A 9,285-nucleotide genomic window follows, 5' to 3' on the forward strand; every position below is an offset into this window, starting at 1 on the left:
CCCAGTTCCCTCTTCTTATTTAAACGTATCTTAATGATAAATTCTTGTATCAATTAGGTACATATCTGGACTTTTTATTATTTTTTACTGATTACATATATATGAGTCACTTCTATTCCATGTTATTTATTGCAGTTTTATTCTCATGATGTTGAATCTTTGTCATAGTCATTACAGTGTTTGCCAGTCCTTGTGAATGAGATGTGAGCAGAATTGGTATGTGTCACTTCTGTGCTGAGCATTGTCAGTCTGACACCCTCCAGATTTCTCATTTTCCTCTGCCACAATAACCTACGATGTTTAAGATGATAGCTGTTTTTTTAGCCTGTGTTCTTGGGAGTATACAACGAAGCTCTCCCTGCTGAGCCCTAGTGGATTTGTAGTATGAACAACAAGTAAAATTTTCTTTTTAGCCACTAAGATTTGAGGTTGTTAAAAAAGCAAATCTAGCTTATCTTTACTAACACTGTCTTCCTATCCAAGAATATGGTATACCTTTTTGTTCGAGTATGTGTGTGTCCTTCTGGAAAAGGTTTTTGTATAACTCTTCCATATTCTTCCATAAGTGTATATCCTGGTAGTTGTGTTTTTTAGAAAATATTTTTATTGATTTCAGAGAGGAAGGGAGAGGGAGAGATAGAAACATCAATGATGAGAATCACTGATTGGCTGCCTTCTGCACACCTCCCACTGGGGATCAAGCCCACAACCAGGACATATGCCCTGATCAGGAATAGAACCGTGACCTCCTGGTTCATAGGTCGATGCTCATCCATACCAGCTGGGCAGTTTTTATTTTTGTGGTTACTATTGTAAATGGACTCTCTCTTTCTGTGATATCTTCTAATTCATTACTTTTATAAATGAAGGCTAGATTTCTCTATATCAATTTTGTATGCAGCCATTTATGCTATTCAAGCATGTGGAAGTTTTTTAATGGATATTTTTGAGTTCTCCAGGTATATAATCAAAGCCTACCAATAATAATATTTTACATTTAGGTTTGCCAATTTTTAAACATCTAATTTCTGTCTCTTGATTATCTGAATTGGTTAGTATCTCCAGGACTCTGTTAAAAAATATTGGTGATATGGCTACCAGGTCATCTTTATTCATTTGACTGCCCTGAGTAACAGCTATAAGTGCCATCCTGTGGCCCCATGTTATTTTTCTAAAAAAAAATTCATATTCAAGTGTGTTTAAAGGATCACTTACATTGATATTCTCTTTTCTGAAAAAGTTGTAAAATATTCTTAACCTAAGTCAATTTCTTCTTTGTTCTTATTTTCTCCATTCTATATATCTCAGATGGCCAAAGTATAAGCCCTTTCATAGCTATTTATTAAAAAATAACTATAAATTGGTTAAAAAGATAGTGGCAATAATGAACATTCTATATAATAAAAGGGTAATATGCAAATTGACCCTAACAGTGGAATGACCAGTTGCTGTGACATGCACTGACCACTAGGGGGCAGACGCTTAATGCAGGAGCTGCCCCCTGGTGGTCGGTGTGTTTCCACAGGAGGAGTTCTGCTCAGCTACAAGCTGGGCCGAGGGCTGTGAGCGCAGCAGCAGTGGTGGGAACCTCTCCTGCTTCTGTGGCAGTGCTAGGATGTCCAACTGCAGCTTAGGCCTGTTCCCATCAGTCGGACATCCCCCGAGGGCTCCTGGGCTGCCAGAGGGATGTCTGGCTGCCAGCTTAGGCTCGATCCCCTGGGGACATCCCCTAAGGGGTCCTGGACTGTGAGAAGGTGCTGGCCAGGCTGAGGGACACCCCCCCCCCACCCCAATGCACCAATTTTCGTGTACTGGGCCTCTAGTCTTTCTTATATTTGTCAGTGAATAAATACTGACTTTTAGGTTTAAGTACATTTTTATCATATTAAAGTATCCATTTGTTCCTGTTCTATTATGTTTTTTTTAAATCAAGAGTGGATGTTGAATTTTGTTAAATTTGTTAAAACACATTTTTTATTAAATGTGATTTTGACATGTCATTTTCATGTGCATTAAAGAAAATATTGCTTTCTACTCAGATTTATTAATATAATTAATTTTATTAAACCATCACTGCATTCCTGGAATAAATCCTATTTGTCCTTGGTGTATCCTTCTTTGAATGTTATGAAGTTTGTTTGCTAATGTTTCATTTAGGTGTTGTTTTACATTAATTAGTAAGTTTGATTGGTGCTATCTTTGTCAATTTTTTGTGCTATTTTTGTCAATTTTTAATATAATTTTAAGCTTCTATCATTAAAAAATGTGAAAACTTTTTTTTATGCTTGAGAGTTTAACAGTAAAATTAGTTGTTCTTTTAAGGTTTGGCAGATCTCATCTATGATATTATATAGGCTTGGTACTTTTGGAGGGAAGTTCTTAGACAACTTTCTTAATTTTTATATGGCAATTAGTTTGTTTAGATTTATTGGAGATTTTAAAATTTTTTGCATATATTTTTTATTGTTGATAGTATTACAGATATCTCCCATTTTCCCCTTTCCTATTCCCCCTGACTGGAGATTTTGAAGTCTAAGTGACATGATCTGACCTGCTTCAGTAAAATCATTTAAAAACTGAAATACATAGATCAACATTTTGTAACAATATTTAACTTATACAAGTATAACTTTAATCCCATCAAAAGTGAATTCATTTTTCCCAGAAAGTTCTTATTTAATATTTAATGTTATTTTAATCAGATCACCAACAGGTATAATAAGGAATAAAATATTAATAGATTAAAGATTCCATAACAAAGATAGCTAGGTCAAGAAGACTCTTGACATTATATGGGCGAGAAGATATGAAGTATAATAATATTAACTACTTTTGAATAGTATAAAAGATGGTGATAAGAATGTTACCCACTTGCTTCATTGAGAACAGTGTTATTTATGGGACTGGGTGTGATAGGCATTCTATAATTGATATGGAGAAGTTATCAAAAACACATGTAATAAAGATGGTTTAAGAGTGAAAAAAACGAAAATCACCTATAGGACATGGAAAAAAATCCAAGGCTATTGGAAAATTAATTTAATTAAATATACTAAGTTAACGCAGAAAATTGACCTGTTTAAGTATTAAATGATCCATATATTTAGTAGGTTCTAAGTTATTAATTATAACCCACAAAAGGGACCTAAGAGTTGTTTCCTCTCTCTGTGTGTGTTTATAATATGTATGTAAAACGCATATGTTCAGAAACATATCTTCAATTATTCCCCTTGGCAACTCCTGCCCCCCAAATCCAAACTCTTTAACATGCCTTTTAAGTCCTTTCATAATCCAGCCATTCCAGTCTTCTTCCCACCATATCCTTTCATATATCCATGGTCTAAAAGTCTCAGACTATTTACCATTCCCAAAATATAACTTCCATTCTCTTACATTTGTATTAAGTATTACTTCAACCTGGAATTCCTCATCCCCTTCTTCCCAAACTTAAGATTTACCTGAGATTCTGTTTAAAATACAGATCTCGAAGCCTACACACCAAGATTTTGATTAAAAAGGTCTGAGGAACCTTGGAATCTGTATTTTTAACAAGCATTTCCTCCTTCCCCGACAAATGATTCAGTCCACACTTTGAGAAATATTGGTATTCTGAAAAGAGAGAAGATCTAGGTTTGCTTCCCAAATATGCTATTTATTTATGTGACTTTAGTAAATCATTTAGCCTGGTCGGTATGGGTCAGTGGTTGAGCATCAACCCATGCATCAAGAGGTTGCTGGTTTGATTCCTGGTGAGGGCATATAACCCAGCTGCAGACTTGATCCCCAGTTGGGGGCGTGCAGGAGGCAGCTAATTGCCTCTCTCTTCCCCCTCACCCTTCTCTCTGTAAAAATCACTTCAAAAATCTTTAATTTTTTTTTGCGCAGATTCCTTTTCCTCTCCTGTAGTATGGGGATGGTGAAACACTATCTGTTTAGGAGACCCAAACATGGTGGTATGCTATGAGAATACATTTTTTTTAATATATATTTTTATTGATTTTTTACAGAGAGGAAGGGAGAGGGATAGAGAGTTAGAAACATCGATGAGAGAGAAACATCGATCAGCTGCCTCCTGCACACTCCCTTCTTGGGATGTGCCCGCAACCACAGAACATGCCCTTGACTGGAATCGAACCTGGGACCCTTCAGTCTGCAGGGCGATGCTCTATCCACTGAGCCAAACCAGTTAGGATGAGAATACATTTTTATGACTATTCCTCAAGATCCTATTCAACATCTTCTTATAAAGCCTTCTTTATTTCTCTTACTATAACTAATTATGCATTTGTTTTTGTTCAAATAGCATGTTTACATTTTTATTTAGCATTTGTTCATTCTCTCTTTGACACAGTTAATTTATTAGTCTCCTATTCTGGCTTTGAAATGCTTTCAAGGCAAAGACACTATCTTTTTTATGATTGTACTAGAGGCCTGGTGCACGAATTTGTGCACCACTGGGGGGTCTCTCAGCCTGGCCTGTGGGATCAGGCCAAAATCAGCTCTCCAACATCCCCTGAGGGGTCCCAGATGGGAGAGGGCACAGGCCAGGCTGAGGGACCCCTACCAGTGCACGATCGGGGCCAGAGGTGGGGGGATGTGGGAGGTTGGCCAGCTGGCGAGGGACTGCGGGAGGGCTCCAGGTGTGTCTGGCCCGGCTCCCGCAGTCCTGAATGGCCGGATCCCAGCAGCAAGCTAACCTACTGGTAGGAGCATCTGCCCCCTGGTGGTCAGTGCACATCATAGCAAGTGGTTGAGCAGCCTTAGCATATCATTAGCATATTACACTTTGATTGGTTGAACAGATGACCAGATGACTGATACTTAGCATATTAGGCTTTTATTATGTAGGATTCTTTTACAACCACTGCTGTACTGGCAGCCATCAGCCTGGCTTGTGGCTGAGCAGAGCTCCCCCTGTGGGAGCACACTGACCACCAGGGGGCAGTTGCTGCATTAAGCATCTGCCCCCCGGTGGTCAGTATGTGTCATAGTGACCAGTCATTCCCAGTCATTCTGCTGTTAGCATCAGTTTGCATATTACCCTTTTATTATATAGGATTATGTCTTGTACATATCAATACTAGAATTTTAATGTATTTAAATAATAATAAAAATACTATTATAACACTAAACTGTGAAGGGTTAATAAAAATTTGACAGTCATAGATTTTTGAAAGTTTAGTCATATATGGAACTAGATTAAGATTTGATTAAGTAAGCCTCCCATCCCTATCCCATCCCTCTCTACTTATTAAGGATGAGATGAGAATTGAAGTAACTAAGGCCAGGTTTGTTGAGTTAAGGTCAGTAATTATATCAATCTAATTCTTGTTAATTTTTTTTCCAGAAACAACATAATCAAAAGATTACTAGCCATCCAAAACAGTGGGAAAGGTTATGAGACCCAGAATCTTTACATAATGCTGAACAGAATTGATGGCTACCAGAAAAAGATGATGGGGGTCTGGACCGAGAAGCAAAAGTCTCTAGAGCAGAAACGGAACCAGTGCCTGAGGAAAATGATGTTCTTATTTAGCCAGGTAATCTGTTTTCTATTCCCTCACCCCAGTATGTTACAAGAAAAGTGAGAGTGGTAAGCTTTGACAATAACATTTATCTGGAGATACCTTGTATATTGGTTTCCTAGGGCTACTTTAACAAACTTCGTGGCTTAAAACAACAGAAATGTATTCTCTTAGAGTTCTGAAGGCCAGTTTATGAAATCAAGATGGAGAAAGAATCGAGATGGTTCTTTCTGGAGGCTTTGAGAAATGTATTTCATGTCTCTCTCCAAGAGTCTGGTAGCTATAGACAATCTTTGGCATTCATTGACTTGTAGCTGCATAACCCCTATCCTCTGCATTCATTTTTCCCTTAGCCCTTTTCCCAGCTTGTCTGTCTTCACTTCTGAATCTTACAAAGTCATGTGTCATGGATTTAGGACCCACCTGGTTAATCCAGGATGATCTCATCTTGAGATCCTTAACTTAATCACACCTGTAAAGACCTTTTTTCTAAATAAGGTCGCATTCACAGGTTCTGGGTGAACGTATCTTCTGGGGCTTCACCATTCAATCAATTACACTGTGACTTCAGTGAAACTCCTAAATTGACAACAGGAATACTGGCTGGACTTCCTAGATGAGAAAAGACTAGATTAGGAGAGACTTCTAGAAGTGTTCAACTCATTCCTAGTCAACCCACATCTACCAGCCTCTCTTGAAGTCACTACTCTCCAACTGATTCATGACAGTTACTCCTTGCCTCACAACTATCAGAAAGCAAGCTTTAATTTGGTGAGTTTACAAGAAAGGAGATAAGGATTTATTTAACTTGCTTACATAGCACCATGCAGAGAAAACCCTGTTTAACTCTAACAATCCACTCATTATGTCCCAGAGCCCCCTCTGAGATGACCTTCCAAAAAGTTATAAAGGTGAGATTAGAGCACTTTGCTCTGGATTACACGCTCCCATTACATGTTCTAGCACGAAATTCTGGAACATCCTGGGAATTCTAGAAACATTTTGTATCTATATATCCTTTTCTTTTACTAAATTAATTAATTTAGTTACTTAATAAGATCAGTTTACTTGCTATGTTAGAAGGTACAGAAACTTCTCATCATAGCCTGATTCAAATCAGACATATTCTGAATTTTCCAGAAGGGCTACATTTTAAGTATTAAAGATCTTTGTAAAAAAAAAAAAAGGATATTTTTGACAGTTTATTGCTTGGAAAATATGGCCAATGTAAGTGGAAAGCAAGATCAGTTGGCAGTGTCATGAACTGTCTAACAGGAATCACAATATCTAGGGCATGTCAGAGGATGAATAGGGTCTGGGGTCCAGGCAGCCTTAATCTATTTTATTGATTTTTTACAGAGAGGAAGGGAGAGGGATAGAGAATTAGAAACATCGATGAGAGAGAAACATCGATCAGCTGCCTCCTGCACACCTCCTACTGGGGATGTGCCCGCAACCAAGGTACATGCCCTTGACCGGAATCAAACCTGGGACCCTTGAGTCCTCAAACTGATGCTCTATCCACTGAGCCAAACCAGGTAGGGCAAGGCAGCCTTAATCTAGATGATAAGGTGGGTAACAAGGCATAAAGAAGGGGGAGAAAAAAGCAAAAGAGAGAAGAGGATAGAAATGAAATAAATACCTTTCACTGAGTCAGGGTGGTGGTCAAGAAGTTAGTTCTGCTACCAGACTACATGGGTTCAAATCAGCTCCACTACATACCAACTAGGAGACCATGGACAAGCCACTTAAATTTCCTGAATTCCAAATCCCCATGTATAAGACAAGGACAATAACAGCACCTTTCTCATAAGGTTGTTGTAAATATCAAATGAATTATTATTTAGAAAGCATCTAACATTCAGCAAGGATTCAGTAAATGTTTGCTTTCATTGCATTTGCATAGTTCTTACAATTTATGAAGTGCTCCCATATATATTATGTTATGCAATTTTTACAACAACCCTGCTATTACCCTCATAGAATAAGGAGAAAGAGGTGTCGATAAAGTTAGCAACTAGCTCAAAGTCACACAGCTAGGAGATGAAAGGGCCAGGATCAGAGCTTATGCAGGAGCTAGGTTTATATACATCATAGCGGCCACCACTGAAATTGTGTTGGAGGTGGGGTGGAGGTTGAGTAGTAGTTGGAGAAGGGGAGGAGACTGGAGAAATAGGGTTTGCAAATCCATGATAAATGAAGAGTCATGCTTGTAGTTAAGCGAGGGCCAGCTCAGAAGACCTTCCTGAAGATTCTGGCCCTTTCTTTTCATTGTTTCCTCTTTTATTTATTTATTTTTAGCTCCATGATATGTATCAATTGAATCTTAGTCAACCTGTACCTTTGCTCATCGACAAAAAGCAGAAACCTGCCCCTACCAAAGTTATTCAACAGCCGTTCCTAGAGCTACTAATGAAAGAGGACAGAAAACTTGACATATTCAAGAAATTTAGGTATGTGGTAGGAAAGACTGCCATTAAACTTTCTTTGGATGGTATGCTTTTTTTTTCTGTCCAAGATCTTCCCCTCCCTGACAATTATAATATGGTATAGTGGAGAGTCTAAGGATTATTAATTTTCTTAGCTAATTTAACAAGAGGCTTATTTATATATATTCCTACTTAAATATCTAACATCCAATTTTGAGTTCCCTTTTTAAAAAGAAGCTGATTCTTTCTTCCTAAGCAGCAAATTAATACACAATGAAGAAATTTAGAAGTATTACTTTAAAAAAGAAAGTAGGAGCTTTGGGAAGGAAGAGGAAAAAGATTGTTGCTGAGAAAAAAGAAAAAAGTTTTCTGTATATGGTCCATATACAGTAATCCAGGCAGCTAAGAAGGCAGTTTTAAAATGGATTACTAGGTAAAATCATGGAAATGCAGCGTTTTTAGGGGGAGGTGGGGCGATTTCAGCAAATTCTGCTGTTTTAATTCATTTATCAGTCAAAGTGGGCATGGCTAATGTTCCTCAGTGTGAGGGAGGGCATTATAGGACAGGGTGGTGGTGGTGAAGAAAAAAGGGGAGAATAAGAATCATATCTTTTGATTGCCTATGGAGTGCAGCAGAGTTTGGTGATTTCAATTAGTGCTCTCTGACTCTCTAGACAAGAAGATCAGATGGCAGCCATCTGGAATGCTGATCAGTCCACTTCAAGCTACCCAATAGCTGAGAAGACATCACTACATTCACTGTGGGCCCAGCTGGGTGGGTACCCACTTATTCCCATGCTGCTCCAGTTAGATGTTCAATCTTCCTTCAGAAAATCTCTTGCATCCATTCAATCACAGTAAGTTAAGGACTGGAAGCACTTTGATAATTGGGCTTTTGGTCAAATGGCTCCCCACCTCCTCCCCACCCAACTTAACTTTCTCTTACAGCACCAAGGAGTTACCAAAAGTATTAGTTGTTTTAGTGTTTCTCTCCGGAGGCCTGCAGATGTCACTATGGAATAATATGAACAAAGCAACCAGTTATAATACCATGAAACCTAATCTAACACTGGATTAGTCCACTTTGAATTCCATCCGTTATTATTGGGATTTTATTATTGAAAGTACCAGAAAACCCATAGTAGTATGCTTTTGTCTACCTCATGGTTCAGTGACATACCTTAAATGCAGCTGCCATATCTAGGCCCAACTTGAGATAAATTAAGTGCTTATATCCCAGGATATACTGAAGGATAGGGAAGATGGGTGACATGGATCCATCTTTCCAAATTCTGTTAAACCAGGTTCTCACTTGGTGATTTCATCCTTTC

At 38.2% G+C, this 9,285-nt stretch overlaps 1 protein-coding gene across 1 annotated transcript in view; it reads left to right on the top strand.

Moving 5' to 3' along the window:
• FAM186A (family with sequence similarity 186 member A) overlaps nt 1-8,854 on the top strand; it is a gene marked incomplete at its 5' end in the record, with an annotated part of 29,431 nt that extends 20,577 nt beyond the window's left edge. The window contains 4 exons of the mRNA XM_015558550.1: nt 5,348-5,540; nt 7,827-7,978; nt 8,365-8,367; nt 8,629-8,854. Coding sequence (XP_015414036.1) covers nt 5,348-5,540; nt 7,827-7,978; nt 8,365-8,367; nt 8,629-8,815 — 535 coding nt within the window. The remainder of the gene's footprint in view (nt 1-5,347; nt 5,541-7,826; nt 7,979-8,364; nt 8,368-8,628) is intronic.
• Nucleotides 8,855-9,285: the final 431 nt, after the last annotated feature.

This window comes from Myotis davidii, unplaced genomic scaffold (genome assembly GCF_000327345.1).
Source record: "Myotis davidii unplaced genomic scaffold, ASM32734v1 scaffold290, whole genome shotgun sequence".
In the NCBI taxonomy this organism is placed as follows: Eukaryota; Metazoa; Chordata; class Mammalia; order Chiroptera; family Vespertilionidae; genus Myotis; species Myotis davidii.